The sequence below is a fragment of the Haliotis rubra genome, unplaced genomic scaffold, assembly GCF_003918875.1.
Source record: "Haliotis rubra isolate DU_JTF1 unplaced genomic scaffold, ASM391887v1 Scf18, whole genome shotgun sequence".
NCBI lineage: Eukaryota > Metazoa > Mollusca > Gastropoda > Lepetellida > Haliotidae > Haliotis > Haliotis rubra.
Window position 1 is genome coordinate 331,423 of NW_025765780.1, and position 24,730 is coordinate 356,152.

General features: G+C 42.9%; 1 protein-coding gene across 4 annotated transcripts in view; it reads right to left on the bottom strand.

The window, feature by feature from the left end:
- Positions 1 to 3,892: 3,892 nt before the first annotated feature.
- LOC124273346 (feeding circuit activating peptides-like) overlaps positions 3,893 to 24,730 on the bottom strand; it is a 30,236-nt gene continuing 9,398 nt past the window's right edge. Inside the window, exons 2-4 of one of the 4 annotated variants that reach the window (XM_046708582.1) lie at positions 5,432 to 5,990; positions 5,214 to 5,239; positions 3,893 to 5,117 (exon numbers count right to left, since the gene is read on the bottom strand). In XM_046708582.1, the coding sequence (XP_046564538.1) occupies positions 4,392 to 5,117; positions 5,214 to 5,239; positions 5,432 to 5,990 (1,311 nt within the window). In that variant the 3' untranslated portion in view covers positions 3,893 to 4,391. Of the gene's footprint in view, positions 5,991 to 24,730 lie in introns of all 4 variants that reach the window. The other 3 variants (XM_046708581.1, XM_046708580.1, XM_046708579.1) reach the window with 3 other exon arrangements.

Here is a 24,730-nt window from a genome sequence, read left to right on the forward strand (position 1 = left end):
AACTGACAACATGAATACATGAACCTATTTGGTATTTCTCACGCCAGGAATTCAATAGCCCATATAGTGTGCACAACGCACCAGCTGCACTTGCTCGTGACGAGACAGATGGACATGGATACTCGACTCCTTGTTAGCTGTCTGTAGCACCATTGACAAGGTGTCTGGTCAGTCCTGCTGAGCTGACCAATGTGCCAGACAATACTCTCACCTTTATGAAAAGCGAGGGTTCGAGATGTCTACTTGACAATGACATGGTTTTGACAGCTATGAAATTGCACGACGATAGTTTGACATTTGGCAAATTTTGTTTACATGTTTCATTACAAACGGCACTGATCAAGCACTGATCGTTTTGTCATTTATTTTGTATTAGCGACTTGCAAAAAGATGAAGCTGAAAATGCAAAATGCCAGTATTGGAATGTGAATAGCACACAGATAATCCTTCAAATGAGCATCCACTACCACTCATAAGCCTGGCTACCTTCGCACAGCCGCCCAACCCTATTGCTCTTATTCTTGTATGCAATCCTGTTTCCAAATCCTCAAAACACCATTGTCGTTACACTTCACCGTCATCTTACATACCACGTTCTGCAAACACTACAAAAGAGATACTGGTGTATGAAGGTGATGGGATCATGTAATGGTGGGTGAGCAGAGGGTTGAGGCTGGATATATTGATGTATGGAGGTGATAGGATCATGTAATGGTGGGTGAGCAGGGGGTTGAGGCTGGAGATATTGATGTAGGAAGGTGATGGGATCATGTAATGGTGAGTGAGAAGAGGGTTGAGGCTGGAGATATTGATGTAGGAAGGTGATGGGATCATGTAATGGTGAGTGAGCAGAGGGTTGAGGCTGGAGATATTGATGTATGGAGGTGGTGGGATCATGTAATGGTTAGTGAGCAGGGAGTTGAGGCTGGAGATATTGATGTATGGAGGTGATAGGATCATGTAATGGTGAATGAACAGAAGGTTGAGGCTGGAGATATTGGAGTATGGAGGTGATGTGATCATGTAAAGATGTGTGAGCAGAGTGTTAAGGATGGAGATATTGATGTATGGAGGTGGTGGGATCATGTAATGTTGAGTGAGCAGGGGGTTGAGGAAGGAGATATTGATGTATGGTGAGGTGGTGGGATAATGTAATGGTGAGTGAGCAGAGGGTTCAGGCTGGAGATATTGATGTATGAAAGTGATGGGATCATGTAATGGTGAGTGAGCAGAGGGTTGAGGCTGGAAATATTGATGCAGGAAGGTGATGGGATCATGTAATGGTGAGTGAACAGGGGGTTTGGACTGGAGATATTGATGTATGGAGGTGAGGGAATCAGGTAATGGTGAGTGAGCAGAGGGTTGAGGCATGAGATATTGATGTATGAAGGTGATGGGATCATGTAATGGTGAGTGAACAGGGGGTTGGGGCTGGAGATATTGATGTATGGAGGTGATGTGATCATGTAATGGTGAGTGAGCAGCGGGGTGAGGCTGGAGATATTGATGTAGGAAGGTGATGGGATCATATAATGGTGAGTGAGCAGGGAGTTTAGGCTGGAGATATTGATGTATGGAGGTGATAGGATCATGTAATGGTGAATGAACAGAGGGTTGAGGCTGGAGATATTGATGTATGGAGGTGATGTGGATCATGTAATGGTGAGTGAGCAGAGGGTTGAGGCTGGAGATATTGATGTATGGAGGTAATGGTGGGATCATGTAATGGTGAGTGAGGAGAGCAGAAGGTTGAGGCTGGAGATATTGATGTATGAAAGGTGATGGGATCATGTAATGGTGAGTGAGCAGAGGTTGAGGCTGGAGATATTGATGTATGGAGGTGATGGGATCATGTAATGGTGAGTGAGCAGAGGTTGAGGCTGGAGATATTGATGTATGGAGGTGATGGGATCATGTAATGGTGAGTGAGCAGAGGGTTGAGGCTGGAGATATTGATGTATGGAAGGTGATGGGATCATGTAATGGTGAGTGAGCAGAGGAGTTGAGGCTGGAGATATTGATGTATGAAGGTGATGGGATCATGTAATGGTGAGTGAGCAAGGAGTTGAGGCTGGAGATATTGATGTAGGAAGGTGATGGGATCATTTATTTGTGAGTGAGCATGGGACTGAGGCTGGAGATATTGATGTATGAAGGTGATGGAATCATGTAATGGTGAGTGAGTTGGGAGTTGAGGCTGGAGATATTGATGTATGAAGGTGATGGGATCATGTAATGGTGAGTGAGCAGAGGGTTGAGGCTGGAGATATTGATGTATGAAGGTGATGGGATCATGAAATGGTGAGTGAGCAAGGGGCTGAGCCTGGAGATATTGATGTATGAAGGTGATAGGATCATGTAATGGTGAGTGAGCAGAGGGTTGAGGCTGAAAAAACTGATGTAGGAAGGTGATGGGATCATGTAATGGTGAGTGAACAGGGGGTTGGGGCTAGAGATATTGATGTATGGAGGTGATGGGATCATGTAATGGTGAGTGAGCAGAGGGTTGAAGCTGGAGATATTGATGTATGAAGGTGATGGGATCATGTAATGGTGAGTGAGCAAGGAGTTGAGGCTGAAGATATTGATGTAGGAAAGTTATGGGATCATGTAATGGTGAGTGAACAGGGAGTTGAGGCTAGAGATATTGATGTATGAAGGTGATGGGATCAGTTAATTGTGAGTGAACAGGGGGCTGAGACTGAAGATATTGATGTATGAAGGTGATGGGATCATGTAATGGTGGGTGAGCAGAGGGTTGAGGCTGGAGATACTGACGTATGGAAATAATGGGATCATGTAATGGTGAGTGAGCCTAGGGTTGAGGCTGGAGATATTGATGTATGAAGGTGATGGGATCATGTAATGGTGAGTGAGCCTAGGGTTGGGTCTGGAGATATTGATGTATGAAGGTGATAGGATCATGTATTGGTGAGTGAGTAAGGCGTTGACTCTAGAGATACTGGTGTGTAACGGTGAAGGGCACATGTACGTTTCCACACCTTTGAACATCCTCCACACCCACATCCAACCCCCTTATCCAACCCTCTCTATGTTTCTGGACCCTTTAACATCCTCCACATCCACATCCGATCCCCTCATCATCCCGCTCTATGTATCCGGACTCTTGAACATCCTCCACACCCACATCCAACCCCATCATCATCCCTCTCTATGTATCTGGACTCTTGATCATCCTCCACACCCACATCCAACCCCATCATCATCCCTCTCTATGTATCTGGACTCTTGATCATCCTCCACACCCACATCGAACCCCATCATCATCCCTCTCTATGTATCTGGACTCTTGATCATCCTCCACATCCACATCCGATCCCCTCATCATCCCTCTCTATGTATCTGGACTCTTGAACATCCTCCACACCCACATCGAACCCCATCATCATCCCTCTCTATGTATCTGGACTCTTGATCATCCTCCACATCCTCATCCGATCCCCTCATCACCTCTCATTAAATTAGATCACCTCGCAATTTAAATCCTTTTTGATCAATCCCCTGTAGATTGAGTGAGTGAGTTTAGATTTACGCCGCACTCAGCAATATTGCAGCTATACGACGGCGGTCAAACCTCCGTAGAAAGGAGGAGCCTTATCACAACATAGTTTAATGGCACTCATGGGATAAAGAACGCTAGTAACTGTTTGTTTTTGTTTTGTTTAACGCCTCACTCAGCAACATTCAAGATTTCTTAATAATTGAGAGCATTATGAGCATCGATTTACTCAATCGTTAACGACCGCGGTGGCGTCATGTGTCAGTCATGTCAGCACGCCAGACCACCAGATCCCGTTAGTCGCTCTATCACAACGACGTGTCTTGTTAGGGAGGCAGAAAAAGGAACTCTCATAAAATTGGAAAAAATATGTTCAAGAAAATCGCATTTTATTCTGCTGTCACGCATAAGAAGTAACAAAACACCAACATACTGTATTTTCGCATTATTAGTAAGTCTCACTGAAGTTTTGTGATTTGTGTGAAGCTGGTATACACATAATGATGGCTACAGTCAGTACATGGGTACATCGAAATCTAGTCCCATATGTTTGTCGTAAGGACTATTTTAAGAACATTACAAATACATGTATCATCCCAAGTAAAATATATATTATATTATTTCAAAACAAAAACAAGTATCACAGTCACTGTACAATGTATTGCAGAAAACACTCCTGTGATAACCTCACTGCCATGTGGTCAGAAGGAGCCTCCTTCACAGACGTCCTTGTTCTATGAGGCAAAGAGACAGAACTTCATATTGCATGCTGTTATGTGATGATAGGCTTTTGCATGTGTTTTATTTGGCTTTTCATCGTCACAGTTGTTTTCAATATAGGGCATCATGTAAGTTATTGCAATAGTATTGTTCATTCCTCGTTTTCGTCTTTTTCTTTCTTGTCAGCACTCCTCTTGAACCCATGCACATTGAAGCCTCCCAATGTGTCCAGTCCTCTTTTAAAACTGTGCACATTGAAGCCACCAAGTGTATCGAAGCCTCGCTTGAATCCATCGTGGATTTGGGCACCTCCAAGTGTGTCGAAGCCTCGCTTGAATCCATCGTGGATTTGGGCACCCCCTAGAGTGTCGAAGCCTCTTTTAAATCCGTCGTGGATTTGGGCCCCTCCTAGTGTGTCAAAGCCTCTTTTGAATCCGTCGTGGATTTGGGCACCCCCGAGAGTGTCGAAGCCTCTCTTGAATCCATCGTGGATTTGGGCACCTCCTAGTGTGTCGAAGCCTCGCTTGAATCCGTCGTGAATTTGGGCACCTCCTAGAGTGTCGAAACCTCTCTTGAATCCATCGTGGATTTGGGCACCTCCAAGTGTGTCGAAACCTCTTTTGAATCCATCGTGGATTTGGGCACCTCCTAGTGTGTCGAAGCCTCTCTTGAACCCATCGTGGATCTGGGCACCTCCAAGAGTGTCAAAGCCTCGCTTGAATCCGTCGTGGATTTGGGCACCTCCAAGTGTATCAAAGCCTCGCTTGAACCCGTCGTGTATTGGGGCACCTCCTAGTGTGTCAAAGCCTCTTTTGAATCCATCGTGGATTTGGGCACCTCCTAGTGTGTCGAAGCCTCTTTTGAACCCATCGTGGATTTGGGCATCTCCTAGTGTATCAAAGCCTCGCTTGAACCCATCATGGATCTGGGCACCTCCAAGTGTATCAAAGCCTCGCTTGAACCCGTCGTGTATTTGGGCACCTCCTAGTGTGTCGAAGCCTCGCTTGAATCCATCATGGATTTGGGCACCTCCAAGAGTGTCGAAGCCTCTTTTGAACCCATCATGGATTTGGGCATCTCCAAGTGTGTCGAAGCCTCGCTTGAACCCATCGTGGATTTGGGCACCTCCTAATGTGTCGAAACCTCTCTTGAATCCATCATGGATCTGGGCACCTCCTAGTGTGTCGAAGCCTCTTTTGAACCCATCATGTATTTGGGCACCTCCTAATGTATCAAAGCCCCTCTTGAACCCGTCATGAATTTGGGCACCTCCAAGAGTATCAAAGCCCCTCTTGAACCCGTCATGAATTTGGGCACCTCCAAGAGTATCGAAGCCTCTTTTGAACCCATCGTGGATTTGGGCACCTCCAAGTGTGTCAAAACCTCTTTTTAATCCTCCATGAGATTTACCAGCATTCACTTTGTTGAGGAGTCTCTTTAATTCGCCATGGGGTTTGGAGTCATTATGGGCATCCAAGTCTCTCTTTGTCCTCCCAGCAACTCTCACTGATCGCTTCTTATATCCATGTACCTCAAATCCACCAATGGGGTCAAGATACCGTTTTGTTTGCACATCTACGTCAGCGAGTGGGTCAAAAAAGCGCTTATAACCATGGATTTGCGCTCCTCCAAGAGAGTCAAGGTATCGCTTCCCAATTTCTGTCAAGTCATCGACAAGTTCAATGTCGTCATGCCCGCTGCTACTTCGCTTGGCCATGGCGTGTCCATTTATTTCACGTTTCGTCAAATCCTGAAAAATAGATACAATCACATTTGACTACATGTGAAGATTAATGTGTAACTAAGTGCAACAAAAATCGTTTTGGTCGACAAAAGAATAGACAAGATTGTATATGATAATTATATATGTTTGACTGCCACATTGCGACAGAAAGAAAGATAACATATTTTGTTCTTCCATTTATCATTACGTTCATCATTTGAATGCATCAACAAAGTCATTACGGCTCAGATACCTATCTAAGGTATATTCAAATGTATTGGTGTGCTACGATCACTTTGCTGTGCACGTTGAGCCAATAGTAATTGGACGCGTATCTTTCATACTGTCTTCCATGCTCACAAAGTGCTTGTCACGTGCAAAACCCTGTGCTATATGCGGGGAGAAACGCAGTCACTTGCTCAAGCGGCTGCCGTGATAATCTGCCAGTCACCCTGCTTCTAAGTATGACACACACGGGCATGTCCCTCAGTAATACTTATTACCGCGTCCCAGGCCCAGTAGTATCAAATTGGAGACAAGGCTGCACAGTGTCGATATAATTCAATCAGAAGCGTCTGAGGCCAAGGCATTATGTATAAGTTAATGCTCAAGCGGGGATTGAAATATACCTCATAGGCGTATTCTAAGAAAGCATGAAACCTTTCCAGCTGAAGTTCGCCATCGTATAAATGCTAACGACATTAGTATCATTAAACAGTCATTACAGCCGCAATGGATACATTGGATGAAGTGGTGGATGTTCGGTGAAGTTAGCATTTGCCACACTCTCAGAAACGCGTTGATGGTTGATGAGTAAACAGTCGCATATAGTGTTTGAACAGATTTCACTCTAAGTCCAAAAACACATTCTGTAAAACTGAATGATATATTGCAAGCATGATCTTTGACGTACGGTTCGTTATTGAAAGAGTGAGTGGGTGAGTTGAATTTTACGCCGCTTTTAGCAATATTCCAGCAATATCACAGAGAGAAAAACCAGAAAGGGTTTTCACACATTCTACCCATGTGGGGAATCGAACCCGGACCTTCGGCCTGACGAGCGATCGCTTTAGCCACTTGGCTACCCCACCGCCCCTGATAGAAAGATGACTTGCCAGGATCTTAACATAGAACACACATTGATCAGAACACGATCAGATGTGAATCTCATCAAAGGTAATGCACCCCGCGAGCTTATTCTGAGGACAATTTATATCTCCATTCACAAGACATATTTCTATTAAAGACATATTAATTTGAGTCGTGGGACAGTCTTTTGCTAGCGCTAAATGTAAGCCCTTTTGGTATAGAAAAAATGCATCAGCAAAGAACATCAGACAGGAAATAAAAGTTCATTGATGAACAAAATATCTCTTTGATTTAATATTTGTCCTGAAGGGCATAAACTTCAATCTGTTGTTTAGTCCATATGCCCTGTGGGTGTACTAACTGGTGGGGAGGTTCTGTGCATGGTTTACTGGACGAACAAATCCCCTTGCTGCTACAGACAACGCTAAGTGCGGCACAGAGTTCGCGGTCCTCCAGTGAGTCGGAGCAGACACTACCAGAGACAAATTGACTTCTCACGGCACACCATTCCGACAATATATTCATTTGATTTATCGAGTAAACCAGAGATAACTATAAAAGCAGCACCCAATAATCCAGAAAATGGACCTTTATTGACTCACTCGCGACAATGATGTATTTACTTATTATTTATGTCTGTAGAGCGGCTGTGACGTGGACCATGGCTTAGATAGGGCTCTCTTTGTTTGAATGAAATTGCAGAAAACTTCATCTTTCCTCTCAGCTCGGGGATGGGCAGGTGGAATTGCTAAATAAAAGAATCCCATCGGAAAAGGCCTATTTTAACTATAAACTTTAGTGAAGGTCTGCCAGTAGCGAGGTAGGGTAATGAGTGGGCAGCAATCTATCACGCGGCCGTATGGGTAAACGTGCTAAATTTGATTGCGCCCTTTTGGAAATGCAAGCATGGAGCGCAATATCAGCGGTGGAAAACCACTAACAGTCAAGACATTCAGGAGAGCTATTAAAGTAAACATAAACTGTGGTGTTGCCATCAAACAAAGTTTTTATCTCTTACGTTTTGTCTTGATCCTTTGCTAACGCGATCCAGTGCCAATCAAAGCAATATAGTGGGGTCGTGCACATGCAGCTGATGTAACAGGGGTTTCGTTTTACCATGTTGGAATAGGCTTTACACGGGATGAGTCAAGTGTTATGATTTAGAAAGAAGTAATCCCCACTTCGTTTTGTATTGGGCAATTCCTGTTGGGGGGACATAAGACGAAACATATAATAAATCGTGGAAGTTATGTTATGGGAGAACCTAGTATACCACATTTGCTGGAAAACGTTTGCATGCAAGAGCTGTAGAACTACGTCCTACTTAAACAAACAAGGCCTTTTGACAAGGTCTCTCATTTGGTTCCAATTGCGCATCCCTTCTCGTGACGCTTACTCATTGATGAATGCAAGTCTTTGGTGGTGATGCATCTTATATAAGGGGTGAATGTCCGCCACTAATGGTCTCGTACTTCTGATGGAATGCACATCCTTGTGAGTGAGGGTTGTTACCTCTTCGAGAAAGCGCGTCGGCCTTGACGAATCCTCTTAGTGGAGAATGCATGACAAACAAGTTAACAGTAGTCACCCCGATGTGATACAATAGATGTGTGTAGAATCAAAATATCAACTGAACTATAAAACAAATACTAAAACTAGAGCGAGATCCTAACTTTATACACAGCAGTGATGACGCCAAAAAATATCTAAAATACTAGTTGTAGACCCAGACGAAACATAGCTTAACAATTTCTTTTTTAAATAAACGCGCAGCTTCTGTTGTAAGACAGGTGAGTTAGGTAGTCATGAACAGAGGGTTCGAGTAGAATGAATACTCCAGTACCCGGCGGGCACACAACACATGCACGTGAATACCGGAACACCTGCATCGTTTGTTGAAAGACAGGTGATCCACAGATGTCAATGCAGAATAATGGAGGCCTTTTGTGTAAATGACAAAAATTATTCAGTATAAACAAGACGTCAAGTCAAGTCTTTCTTTGTTCTTTCGAGGCTGCCCCTCGTCCTCGCTGGCAGCGGTGAAGCAGTTGGTCATGAAGTAGGTATATATTTTACGATGCTTCACTCACTTTTGTCGCCTGCACCTGCCTATGGCAAGCTGGGGTGAACTTTCAGAGTGGTTACTGTAAGAGAGTGGCGACGGAGCCAATATTAAACCAAATTCTGGTGTAAGGTTATGCTCGTTTTACTACCGACGCTTCTCTGAGTATGCACATAGAGCGATTCCGTGGACTCACCGCATGAGACAGGCACCTGCAGAAGGCTTGTGGGAAGGCAAGTCTGTCTAAACCACTGACAATATTCGTCTGATTCACGAAGGTTTATTATTACAAATATTTATCAAAGTGTCCAGTCATGTATATCTCTTCCTGGTGGTTACTCCTGCTTTTTCCAGTGTAGCACGGGAGTAAGACAGGACTGTCAGATGTCCCCGATGCTGTTTCCTCTTTTCATCAATGATCTTGTCTAGCATATGTCTTATGAGGGACAACATGGTGTAACTTTGGCATTCTTGGAAATATTTATTCTTTTCTTTGCTGACGACATTGCAGTTATGGATATAAGTGTTGTTGGGTTGCAGAAAAGGTAAAATGTATTATCAGAATATTGTGATAAATGGATATTAGCAATCAATATTGCTAAAGGTAAAATTGTGGTCTTCCGTAACATCGGTAAATTACGCTCATGTGAAAAGTTTTGGTTGAGTGGCTCCAAAATGGAAGTGGTTGGATGTTATAAATATTTAGGTGTCCAGTTGTCATCGTCAGGGTCTTGGTCTTTAACCCAGAAAACTCTGACCCAACAGGCTTGGGAGGTTTTGCAGTTGCTAATGTCAAAATTAGGTAAATTCTCTCTTCTTCCACATGATGTTGCCGAGCATATTTTCGACACTAAAGTTCTTCCTATTCTTACTTACGGCCCCGAAGTTTGGGGATTTCACTCATCGCCTGATATTGAAGGTATTCATGATAGATTTTGTAAATTAATGTTATCGTTAAATAGAGGTACTCCAATGTTGTCAACTCGTGGTATTTTAGGTAGGCCTAATGTTAAAGTTTTTCAGGATGTCAAAATAATCAAGTTTTGGTTAAGGATACTGTCGCAAACCGACAATGTGATTTTGAAGCACTCCTATAATATTCAATATCGAAAGGCTGAAAATGGCAAGTCTTGTTGGGCATTGAACGTTAAATCATTGTTGCTCAGTTATGGTTACTCAGTTATGGTGTAGGAAATAGTGTTGTATTTATCTCTCAGTTTAAGGAAAGTTGTACTGATATTAAGCAGCAATGCTGGAGTGCACATTTAGAGGGTTTCGCGAAGTTGGATTTCTACAGCACTTTGACTGAGTCGTCTCGTATGTTAGTGGCCATGTTAGAGCTAACATAACGGGGACACAACTAGTGTTGACTGACTGAGTCCTCGTATGTTAGTGGCCATGTTAGAGCTAACATAACGGGGACACAACTAGTGTTGACTGAGTCGTCGTATGTTAGTGGCCATGTTAGAGCTAACATAACGGGGACACAACTAGTGTTGACTGAGTCGTCGTATGTTAGTGGCCATGTTAGAGCTAACATAACGGGGACACAACTAGTGTTGACTGAGTCGTCGTATGTTAGTGGCCATGTTAGAGCTAACATAACGGGGACACAACTAGTGTTGACTGAGTCGTCGTATGTTAGTGGCCATGTTAGAGCTAACATAACGGGGACACAACTAGTGTTGACTGAGTCGTCGTATGTTAGTGGCCATGTTAGAGCTAACATAACGGGGACACAACTAGTGTTGACTGAGTCGTCGTATGTTAGTGGCCATGTTAGAGCTAACATAACGGGGACACAACTAGTGTTGACTGAGTCGTCGTATGTTTAGTGGCCATGTTAGAGCTAACATAACGGGGACACAACTAGTGTTGACTGAGTCGTCGTATGTTAGTGGCCATGTTAGAGCTAACATAACGGGGACACAACTAGTGTTGACTGAGTCGTCGTATGTTAGTGGCCATGTTAGAGCTAACATAACGGGGACACAACTAGTGTTGACTGAGTCGTCGTATGTTAGTGGCCATGTTAGAGCTAACATAACGGGGACACAACTAGTGTTGACTGAGTCGTCGTATGTTAGTGGCCATGTTAGAGCATAACAACATAACGGGGACACAACTAGTGTTGACTGAGTCGTCGTATGTTAAGTGGCCATGTTAGAGCTAACATAACGGGGACACAACTAGTGTTGACTGAGTCGTCGTATGTTAGTGGCCATGTTAGAGCTAACATAACGGGGACACAACTAGTGTTGACTGAGTCGTCGTATGTTAGTGGCCATGTTAGAGCTAACATAACGGGGACACAACTAGTGTTGACTGAGTCGTCGTATGTTAGTGGCCATGTTAGAGCTAACATAACGGGGACACAACTAGTGTTGACTGAGTCCTCGTATGTTAATGGCCATGTTAGAGCCAACATAACGGGGACACAACTAGTGTTGACTGAGTCGTCGTATGTTAGTGGCCATGTTAGAGCTTACATAACGGGGACACAACTAGTGTTGACTGAGTCGTCATATTTTAGTCGTCGTATGTTAGTGGCCATGTTGTTAGAGCTAACATAACGGGGACACAACTAGTGTTGACTGAGTCGTCGTATGTTAGTGGCCATGTTAGAGCTAACATAACGGGGACACAACTAGTGTTGACTGAGTCGTCGTATGTTAGTGGCCATGTTAGAGCTAACATAACGGGGACACAACTAGTGTTGACTGAGTCGTCGTATGTTAGTGGCCATGTTAGAGCTAACATAACGGGGACACAACTAGTGTTGACTGAGGTCCTCGTATGTTAGTGGCCATGTTAGAGCTAACATAACGGGGACACAACTAGTGTTGACTGAGTCGTCGTATTTTATGGCCGTATGTTAGTGGCCATGTGAGAGCTAACATAACGGGGACACAACTAGTGTTGACTGACGGGGTCCTCGTATGTTAGTGGCCATGTTAGAGCCAACATAACGGGGAGCTAACATAACTAGTGTTGACTGAGTCGTCGTATGTTAGTGGCCATGTTAGAGCTAACATAACGGGGACACAACTAGTGTTGACTGAGTCGTCGTATGTTAGTGGCCATGTTGGCCATGTTAGAGCTAACATAACGGGGACACAACTAGTGTTGACTGAGTCGTCGTATGTTAGTGGCCATGTTAGAGCCAACATAACGGGTTAAACCACACAACTAGTGTTGACTGAGTCGTCGTATGTTAGTGGCCATGTTAGAGCTAACATAACGGGGACACAACTAGTGTTGACTGAGTCAGGCTCGTATGTTACATGGCCATGTTAGAGCCAACATAACGGGGACACAACTAGTGTTGACTGAGTTCTTCGTATACAAGTTGTGGGGTATAGGTTATTTTGCGCCACAGCCACTGACGATTATATCTTCATTTGATACACACAGTGGTACCGTCTGTAGGTACAACAGTTCAAGGGTACATAGTGACGTGTAGCGCGGTCATTGATATGTGCGTTTATTTGTTGTATGGAATCTTATTTGGTTTTTGTGTGTGTGTTTTGGACACAACATAAACGTCCAATACTGGCACAATGGCTGCATTCACCATATTACTCTTACTGCCCATGTTGTATATCTCACATATCAGCTCAGTGGATATATAATTTGGTGCAGCGTGACACGAGAAGCACCTGTAAAATAACACCGTCTGAACGAGACACGCTTTTGAGGTCCGACTGTTAAACTCTGTTCACTCAACAAGAAGCAAACGGGTAATGCGGTGATCATTTCTAGAAGCGTCGTAAAATCAGTTCAAGCCTATTCAAGGACGGTAACTCATGCTGCCTTATTTCATGTCGTCTGCTTGTGTTGACTCCGCCGTTCCCCGTCTCACCACTCGCTGTGCATGTGTCTATAGTATTACATGACATGCCCCTATGGTAGCAGTCAGCGTATGCAAACTACTCTCTGCATCACGACGACACAATCCCACATGAAAGGTAATTAATTTATTCATGAAAGAACAATGAATTACACACGATAAGAGCTGCCCAATCGATTCGGTCAGCTATACAGGCTGGTACTTCGATAGGCAAACGAACAGGACAAAATCCGTTTCTTTTTAAAATATTGGTCTTATGACTCCCAACCCCTGCAGATAAAGGGACGTTTGGAAGGTTGTAATTAAAGATCGACAATGACGATTAGCGTCGAGCTACACCCCGGGCGCATGCCACATCCATTATGCAAGATCTGTTGCTTAAAACAGCTGTTCCTATCAGAGATTACTTGTTTATTAGGTGCGAGAAATTACAGCTTGCCAGTGAAGGTGTGAATGGAGAATTCGAAAATGATGTTGCATAAATAATTACTCTGTCCATGAAACGTTAATTTGAGCTTAGCCGTTAGAAAGTGGCCACCACTTATCACATATTTGTCAAGTCTTTTATGCTGCAACTCTTGATTGAAATGAAATTAGATTATTGTAATTAATGGTGAAATAAATAATGAATACAAAGTATTTGGTTCTACGTAACACGTTGTGTCATGGCGAAACGTCCCGAATAACTAGATTTAACTTAAACCCCGTTAAACAGCCAAATGTCAAATATCTTCTTTCCCTGTAAGGCCTTCATTACCTCCACCGCCTCAACATGTGATCGTTCATAATCTCCTCACATCGCTGGTAAGGGCCCGTTTAAAGACAGTGTGAAGTGGACTTATATTACCCCGATGTTCAAATAGGTTGAACAAGTGATATGGGATCAATGACACCAATCATAATTGACATATCAAAAAACATTTTCCTTCAAGGTGCAGGTTTTCACAGCCAAATGTCGGTGTCTGTTGCAAAGTCTGCATATTCACAAGATCAATGAATTGAAGACCGAAATTTCATCCGTCATAAACATATGCTAACCCATGATGAATTTAAAGTAATACTGGGCACAGCCGGATTCCGTAGTCGACATTTCAAGTCTGTGGATGTTAGCGGTATGTCGACAGTGATTGATTGAGTTTAGTTTTACGTCGCACTTAGCAATATTCCAGCTATATAGCGGCGGTCTGTAAATAATCGAGTCTGGACCAGACAATGCAGTGATCAACAGCATGAGCATCAATCTGCGCTATTGGGAACCGATGACATGTGTCAACCAAGACAGCGAGCCAGACCACCCGATCCCGTTAGTCGCCTCTGACTGCTCCGTTAAACAACAAACCAAACAACCAACTCGGACTTGAGTATGTGCTGTGGTAGTTGTGTGATAGTTATGTACCTCCGATGACGACGGACTTGACTATGTGCTGTGGTAGTTGTGTGATAGTTATGTACCTCCGATGACGACGGACTTGACTATGTGCTGTGGTAGTTGTGTGATAGTTATGTACCTCCGATGACGACGGACTTGAGTATGTGCTGTGGTAGTTGTGTGATAGTTATGTACCTCCGATGACGACGGACTTGAGTATGTGCTGCGGTAGTTGTGTGATAGTTATGTAACACAGACTGACGACGGACTTGACTATGTGCTGTGGTAGTTTGTGATAGTTATGTAACACAGACTGACGGACTTGACTATGTGCTGCGGTAGTTGTGTGATAGTTATGTACCTCCGATGACGACGGACTTGACTATGTGCTGTGGTAGTTGTGTGATAGTTATGTACCTCCGATGACGACGGACTTGAGTATGTGCTGCGGTAGTTGTGTGATAGTTATGTAACACAGACTGACGACGGACTTGACTATGTGCTGTGGTAGTTTGTGATAGTTATGTAACACAGACTGATGGACTTGACTATGTGCTGTGGTAGTTGTGTGATAGTTATGTAACACAGGCTGACGGACTTGACTTTGTGCTGCGGTAGTTGTGTGATAGTTATGTAACACAGACTGACGGACTTGACTATGTGCTGTGGTAGTTGTGTGATATTTATGTACCTCCGATGACGACGGACTTGACTATGTGCTGCGGTAGTTGTGTGATAGTTATGTAACACAGGCTGACGGACTTGACTATGTGCTGCGGTAGTTGTGTGATAGTTATGTAACACAGGCTGACGGACTTGAGTATGTGCTGCGGTAGTTGTGTGATAGTTATGTACCTCCGATGACGACGGACTTGACTATGTGCTGCGGTAGCTGTGTGATAGTTATGTAACACAGACTGACGACGGACTTGACTATGTGCTGCGGTAGTTGTATGATAGTTATGTAACACACACTGACGGACTTGACTTTGTGCTGCGGTAGTTGTGTGATAGTTATGTAACTCACACTGACGGACTTGACTTTGTGCTGCGGTAGTTGTGTGATAGTTATGTAACACACACTGACGGACTTGACTTTGTGCTGCGGTAGTTGTGTGATAGTTATGTAAGACACACTGACGGACTTGACTATGTGCTGTGGTAGTTGTGTAATATTTATGTGACACAGGCTGGCGGACTTGACTATGTGCTGCGGTAGTTGTGTGATAGTTATGTAACACAGACTGATGGACTTGACTATGTGCTGCGGTAGTTGTGTGATAGTTATGTAACACAGGCTGGCGAACTTGACTATGTGCTGCAGTAGTTGTGTGATAGTTATGTAACACAGACTGATGGACTTGACTATGTGCTGCGGTAGTTGTGTGATAGTTATGTAACACAGGCTGGCGGACTTGACTATGTGCTGCGGTAGTTGTATGATAGTTATGTAACACAGGCTGACGGACTTGACTATGTGCTGCGGTAGTTGTGTGATAGTTATGTAACACAGGCTGGCGGACTTGACTATGTGCTGCGGTAGTTGTATGATAGTTATGTAACACAGGCTGACGGACTTGACTATGTGCTGCGGTAGTTGTATGATAGTTATGTAACACAGGCTGACGGACTTGACTATGTGCTGTGGTAGTTGTGTGATAGTTATGTGACACAGGTTGGCGGACTTGACTATGTGCTGCGGTAGTTGTGTGATAGTTATGTAACACAGACTGACGGACTTGACTATGTGCTGCGGTAGTTGTGTGATAGTTATGTAACACACACTGACGGACTTGACTATGTGCTGCGGTAGTTGTGTGATACTTATGTAACACAGACTGACGGACTTGACTATGTGCTGCGGTAGTTGTGTGATAGTTATGTAACACAGGCTGACGGACTTGACTATGTGCTGCGGTAGTTGTGTGATAGTTATGTAACACAGACTGATGGACTTGACTATGTGCTGCGGTAGTTGTGTGATAGTTATGTAACACAGGCTGACGGACTTGACTATGTGCTGCGGTAGTTGTATGATAGTTATGTAACACAGGCTGACGGACTTGACTATGTGCTGCGGTAGTTGTGTGATAGTTATGTAACACAGGCTGACGGACTTGACTATGTGCTGCGGTAGTTGTGTGATAGTTATGTAACACAGACTGATGGACTTGACTATGTGCTGCGGTAGTTGTGTGATAGTTATGTAACACAGGCTGGCGGACTTGACTATGTGCTGCGGTAGTTGTATGATAGTTATGTAACACAGGCTGACGGACTTGACTATGTGCTGCGGTAGTTGTGTGATAGTTATGTAACACAGACTGACGACGGACTTGACTATGTGCTGCGGTAGTTGTATGATAGTTATGTAACACAGACTGACGACGGACTTGACTATGTGTTGCGGTAGTTGTGTGATAGTTACGTAACACAGACTGACGACGGACTTGACTATGTGCTGCGGTAGTTGTGTGATAGTTATGTAACACAGGCTGACGGACTTGACTGTGTGCTGCGGTAGTTGTGTGATAGTTATGTAAGACATGCTGGTGGACTTGACTGTGTTCTGCGGTAGTTGTGTGATAGTTATGTAACACAGGCTGACGGACTTGACTATGTGCTGTGGTTGTTGTGTGATAGTTATGTACCTCAGATGACGACGGACTTGACTATGTGCTGCGGTAGTTGTGTGATAGTTATGTACCTCAGATGACTACGGATTTGACTATGTGCTGCGGTAGTTGTATACTAGTTATGTACCTCCGATGACGACGGACTTGACTATGTGCTGCGGTAGTTGTTTGATAGTTATGTACCTCCGATGACGACGGACTTGACTATGTGATGCGGTAGTTGTGTGATAGTTATGTAACACAGATTGACGACGGACTTGACTATGTGCTGCGGTAGTTGTGTGATAGTTATGTAACACAGACTGACGATGGACTTGACTGTGTGCTGCGGTAGTTGTGTGATAGTGAAGTCCGTCGCCAGCCTGTGTTACATAACTATGTGCTGCGGTAGCTGTGTGATAGTTATGTACCTTAGATGACGACGGACTTGACTGTGTGCTGCGGTAGTTGTGTGACAGCTATGTAGCACAGATGAAGACTTCAAATAAGGCGTGGATGTTGGAGGTATAGGACATAAAATAGTGTGTGATGTTGGAGTTAGAAGACTTCAAATAAGGCGTGGATGTTGGAGGTGTAGGACATAAAATAGTGTGTGATGTTGGAGTTGTAGGACATAAAATAGTGTTTGATATTGGAGTTGTAGGACATAAAATAGTGTGTGATGCTGGCGCTGGAGGACATGAAACAGAGTGTGGATGTTGGAGTTGGAGGACATTAAACAGAGTGTGGAGGTTGGAGTTGGAGGACGTGAAACAGAGTGTGGATGTTGGAGTTGGAGGACATGAAACAGAGTGTGGATGTTGGCGTTGGAGGACATCAGAGTTTGGACGTTGGAGGACATCAGAGTTTGGTTGCAGGCCTAACATTCGAAATCAAATAGTATCTGGTGTGTATGTGCCTGTGACACGCTGACTAGTGGGAAACGTGAAGGAAAAGATGCACTGCAACACTAACTATATCTTACAGGCAGAAAGAGGACTAACACGTGGCGGATATCACACACAGTCACAGCACATGTATATGGCTTATCCTTACCATTGCCAAAGAGGAATGTGTACCAGGTATATCCTCTACATCATCGTGCACGGTTATCAGTGTGGTTATGTTCCTGATGCACTATAGTGATTACCCATTGACAAATAGGGGAGCATATTTACTAAATACATTATTCATACTAGTATTTTGGCGGGAATTATCGGGTGCACTGCTTCGGGTGCTTCAACACGTCGGGTGCTATACTTGCACTGAAACAGAATCTCATTCAGAATACATTTAATATCAATCCAATTACATTAATTGGGTAAACACATTTCCGGGTGAAGGGGTTATCTGCAGTGATACGATCCTCTTTCAGAAGACGACAGGACACGGGATTTCCGCACCAAGGGAGTACGAATAAACAATGTTTACTCGAAAAGTGTTTATGAACATCATCTATTCGGCAGATCAGCACGGTACGAACACCGTTGTCCTAGCCCAGAGGCATACAGTTGCAAGCCCTAACTGAAAGCGGCTATATCAGTTACTGCTGTCAATAGTCAGTGTCAACGGCAAATGACTGACTGATTAATCCAGGATACAGACTTCCATAATAAACAGAACATTCAATGGCACATGCTTTTCCTTAAAGGCACATAGGTCAATTAAGTTGTCTACACAAGATGCGCAGTGCTCTCTCAAAAATGTGACTCTTTAAGTAAATTATTCAGCTGAAGTCAACAAACCGAAAATCTAATTGACTGATAAGTCATCGTTTATACAGTATCCTTTGTTGGTGTTAAACAGAGAAATACATGAATTCTTGGATACACGAAAAATCCAAAGCTTCAAATAATTGATTATATTGTGCTTATTTGCCAGGCCTAATGGCAAATCTTTTGAATGTAAAACTCACAATCGCCATGCCATATACAGACAATGACAATAACACTGGATTTGTTCCTTTCTCTACACCCTTCATGACATTGTTCAACCTAGTCGTTGTGAACCCCGGTAGTTACCCAGCCATACAGCGTATGTATAGACTTTATTCACTGAGGAACTCCCAGTGAAACTATTATTGTAATTATTTTCATGAAGTTTACAGCTGTGTCTAATTCCCTTTCTTCCCCGAAATATCAGGAGGAGGCCGAGGGCGGTACAGTCAGAGTATAGCCTTTTGAAAGGTACATGCCAGATTATTGGGACACCAGGTCCTGCTCAAAGGCAACTTCCGATCTACATCTAACATTGCCATCTAAGGCAGGCCATGAAAGACCATCAGTCCTCGTGACGCGGGCACTGCTGAAATCTTAGTGGGAGATTATTCTGTCATAATGGTTAATTACACATTGTCTTTTATCCTCCAAGTCGTTAATTACACTTCAATCATCTGACGCAGGGACCTAACAGCTCAGATCTCTACCAGGAACATTTCATGGCGAATACGACTGCCTCCATTATTAATTTAGACATACCAGCAAGCTTTCAATTTGCCGGATTGCTCGTAAATGACCAGTATTAATTGACAACGGAACATAAACGATCACGCAATCTAAAAGAGTGAATCTGTTCTTCACCTCGTTAGTTTCTTGATATGAAAATAACCAAGAAATAACATGTTATTTATTGTTACACATTATCCTAGAGAAGCGTGTAATACCTCATCAGAGCAAGACGGCAGCTGGCAACCCTTGTATGATGAACGAGCAGACTCTGCTGCTGATGGAGCAGGGGTGAACAGTGCCAGCGAGGGAAGTGTAGCCGGTGTAATATTGTCAAGATGCAGTAACATAATGGAAGTATGATTTACACAAGGTCATTTAGGTAGTCTGGACACATACAATACGGCATACCACTGAATACTTCGATATGCATAATTTACGGTTCATAAAACAATTCATTCCAATACTGGCAGCGTAATCAGCAGTTGTGTGGCACAAGTTGCTCAGCATCAACCTGCCACAAGTCTCCAGGCTTGGATCAGATCCGTTTGATATACTCTGGCTGGGTGTGTGGGTGTGGGGACGTTTTATCAGTATTAGAACCCTACCCACCACTGTGAATTCGAAGTTCATCTCCCGGGAAATGCAGTTGGTTTAAGATACAGAAACGTGTTCCTGGTGGACTGGGTATTTGGTAACCACAACCATTGGATTGTGTTGACTGATGATATACAACACACTGTGATTGCTGTGGTAAATGATATGGTTAATACATATACCCATAATTGCAGGCTTTGTTTACAAATGGAGACAGAGGCAAGGTAATTTGAAGTGATTATCTCAACAAATTTATAATAAGGTATTTTCGCTCCGTAATTAATGTGGATTACGGATTACATGTCGTGTACCTTGCCGTGTTGTAATGTTATCAAGGGGTATGATGAATCAGTGTTGAGTAGCCTAATGCAAATGTAAACGGCAGCATGATTTTCTTATTTGTGAACAGTATTTATTGCCGTGCCAACCGCACGTGTTGAGGTTGTGTAAACACTTCTTGGTGTAGCTGACGTACGCGTCGATTAAGGACATGAAATCAGTTTTGGGCTGTAATTGGTATTTCGTATTTTTCCTGCAAACCAAACACAAGTATTTTCACATGTCTGTTACTACAGGAATGGGGTTTATATTTCAAGATGTATGTACACACGGCGGGCAGTGTGAAGTGTGTTTGAACATATCTGAAGCTGCACCAGGTCGCTCTGGGGACAAAGCCGCTCTTCCACTCACAGACTGAGACTTTGACAAAGTTGGATAATCTTAGTTATTATAAACATGAGTGCAGGCAGAACGGCATTGAAGTGTTGATTCTAAAGCTACACATGTGTAGTATACGTCTAGTTATTGTCAATTTACACAAGGTGCTCTGTGCTTCAGGAATGATGTAATCATTCGTCCATCACCACACAACGATATATTTGTGGTTCCAAGAAAACGTAGGCATACGCTGTTTCTGTACAGACGTAAAAGCACAATTCTTTGCATTTCGACAGAAACACAAACTCATTACTCAAAACTGTATGTGATGTATGTGTCTCGAGTACCCCATGTTATCTGTCTCCGTTCGGATGATTTTATATAGCAACCATAGATTCGGCAATGGCGCCACTTTCACAGTCCTCCAGAGAGGACAAGCTCGTCTTCTCTGTGGAAGCTAAGTCTAAAGAAGTTATCGTTGCGAATGGGTCCAGAGGATTCATTATTGCAGAAGAAGATTTATTACACTGGTTAAGAGAGGATTCGCTCACACAACATGCAGATAAACATACAGATAGTGTGAATCATTCATGTATAGGAAATTACCAAATTGCGGTTACTTTCGTTCACATACCCTCAAACATGACCATTATGTGTGGGAGTGTATACCTTGCAACAATGCTCTAGACGACGTGAGGACATCAATATTTAAGCAGCTGAGACTGCACCGTCGATGATAGTATAAGACACGAACACGTATTTCCTAGATAAGTAACGCTTCACTGGAAATTAAGTGACACCACGCTACACGTTTATAAAACCAAAGTGACATCACAAATTGTCTGCACTCATAGCATGAATGATTCATTGTCCTAGAGTTCTAGTAGATTCTACACAAGCACTGAACAACACATACAAAATAACCGAACTGGTCAATGCAACACCAGAACTGTACAAATGCTTTTAGCGTCCTAGCTAGGAAGGTAAATACTTTGACATACTCCGTGGGCCGCGGGTTTACGTCCATTGACAGTGATACATTTCCCGTCGATTACACCAACACTTCACATTGTTGCCTTATGTGTCGACAACAACAAACAGCCGGAATATTCACAGCAGTAAAAGACTTTGTGAGGCAGACATTTCACAATGGATGTTGTGCAAGAAATTGTCTGTGTGATGTTAGTTAACAAAGTCACAACATTATACTTATGTGAATTATATAACGAAACCCATACCGAGTGTTTCTTTAGTGACATAAAATTCATTGACGTGTCTCTAAATGTTTAACTCCATTGAAGGATACAGTACAAACTAATTACCCGTGAAATAAAGCAGGATTGATTACAATATACATTTTAACAAGTGAACTGTCTCAAATCCCACCACAGCACACATTATAAGCACATGAATGGCTATCCGAAAACTACTCTCGTTTTCAGATGTATTAGTTGGTAGATGTCATTTGTCAACTAATGTGTTTGCTTCGATCGCTCTCTGTCCGCCATAAAAAAATGTCCATGGTTAATGACAATAATGTAGGCGCTAGCACTGAGTCAATAGTGCATACATGGAAAGACAGGCCAAAAGAGTTAGTTTTCCAGCTGACAATAAAAGCTCTTATTCGTTGCTCCTACAAACATCATTTGCACATCAATACTCCCAATAATTTGCATTCTGAATAGGATGAAAAGGCTTCATGAGCGTAGCAATATGAAATAACCCTGTGGTAGTGTCTTGCCGTAAGAGGCAACCTGACTTGGGGTCATGCCCGGGTAATGAGCCGGCATTCTGACTGATAGTAAGCCCTGCTATATACCAGTCACCAGCCTGCATATTCCACATGCGATTATGTACCGACTGATGAAATATTGGATTGAGTTTCATTCCAGCGAAATCATATTAACTTTAAAACTGTAAGGCATTTTGAGAGGAATAGAAGGCATTCATTTCACTCTCAGCATGTTTGCAAAATATCGCTAACAATTCATGTTTCAAAACACGGTGTTGTGAAGCCGCCCATTGATTAGGTGCATTGGTCCTCCTGTGTTCACTTTTCTAAACCATGTTTTAACGTGCTAAATCTGATCTCTACACTTTCAGTATAAGTTATTTTAACATTTCCCAATAAAACGGATTTATGAGTGAAAATAATTGCTTTCTTTGCTCGCTTCGAATATAAGAACAAATACGGCCCCAGCCTATTCAGTCATGCACTGCATACATGTCGACATGTACTCCTACCTATTCCAAACTGTCACAATTTTCGTGAGTTAGAGTAATAATTTTAATTTGTAAAGACATTCACCCGAACAGATTTGCAGAAATAGTGGATTAAATCAAGCTGACTTAAAGGGATGTGTGTTCACTGCGAGCCTTGCGATGCACATACAGATCTCCAACACTTGCATAGAAAGTCACTCTTCACGCGTCATAAGATTGAAAACGTTATCTCGTGTGTGTTTTCTTGTAGTTTTAGACACTGTCTTTGTCTGGATCAGTTTCGTGTTATGACTGACAATGTCTGAAAAGAAGGCACTTTTATCTATGTAAGTTTAACAAACTTTATCTGTCACGTTTCCGATTTTCTTGAAAGTGTTTGCTATTGACCTTATGGTGAAGGATGATGGATGGTACTTCTGACTTTGTTAATTCAGTGTCGACATAATTAATCTAATTGAGGAGCATCTGGCATCATGTCAAGAAACACTCCGGGAATATTTACATCTGTTGTCAATAATAATCACCATGGCAACCTCCTTATAAAACAATATCTCAAGCACGCAATTCAAATTATTGAGAATTTGAACCATGACTAATGGTTAATTAGTGGTGACATAGAGGAGTTCCTTGTTCATTACCATTCGTTCATTATCCGATATGAAAATTCAGTGGTACATAGACCAAACATATTTTACTTACTTTTATTGGATTCAAGGTAAGAAAAACGACTCGTGCTCGCTTTATTAAGTTGGTAGCCTTTTCTGTAAGCAGGATATCACTGAAGAAAGAACCTTTGCTTCAGCAGTGCATTCGACACAGAGACATGTATCAACGGCTTGCTCATTCAAAAGCGAACACAATGAGAAATTTTCGTAACATATTCTTAATATGTACCATAATCGAGTGGTAGTTCCTTAACAGTGGAAGTATGACTGATGCATCGTGTTCTGTTATTTTATGCCGCGAGTATGCCGTGTGGACCTTTCCTTCGGTAGATCCAGCTACTGCCAGAAATAGCCCTTGTATTGCCTAAAGACATGCGCGCTCTGTGGTATCACGCGAGGAGTCCTTGTAGCATCATTCCAGTCACAGCGGACTGTTCAAGATTTAATTGCTTAGCTTAAGGGGACAGTCAGCAAAACCCTTCAGACAACATTGCCAGGCAATCTCTACTTGAGTGCAAAACTTTGACGTAGCAAAATTGTCAAGGATTCAAACATCCGTTAAGCGTTGGTCTCGATGATGCTCAGTGCTATGTAAACTGGAAGATAGGTTTGGAAGTGTTTTATGAAAACGCGTGTTTATGGTTCAGTATACACACATCACCTAAATATATGCTACAGGAAGAATCTTCAGGGATTCTACGGAGATTGCGAAAGGTATATCCTCACTACATCATCGACCTTAAACTGACTGATAGATACTTCAAAAGAACCAACAGAAAGATGGTGGTAAAAAAACACATTCTTTGCAGTATGTAAAGACATGGCAACACAAGTACAAAGACAGTGTTTGCTTTACTCAGGCAGTCCTTCTTAACGAAACCCAGAATGCTATGAAGTTATGGATAACAAAACGTTCCAACTCAATGTAACTATAGAGACTTCAGTCTTTTTGATAACTATCGCATTGGATCTTCATTGTCTTGCGTTGTAGTAAAATGGTATTATTTGCCGATGACAGCAATGGTCGGCTTTTGCAGCCCTTTTCTCACGGCTCATAACATCAACATTGACTGTTTATAATCTTATGGGAAGAACACATTAAGAAATACAACAAGACTTCATGCCTACAATGTTATCAATAATGAACGTGCTTTTTCAGCCATAAGCAGGATGTGAGACGAAGATTAACAGTCACA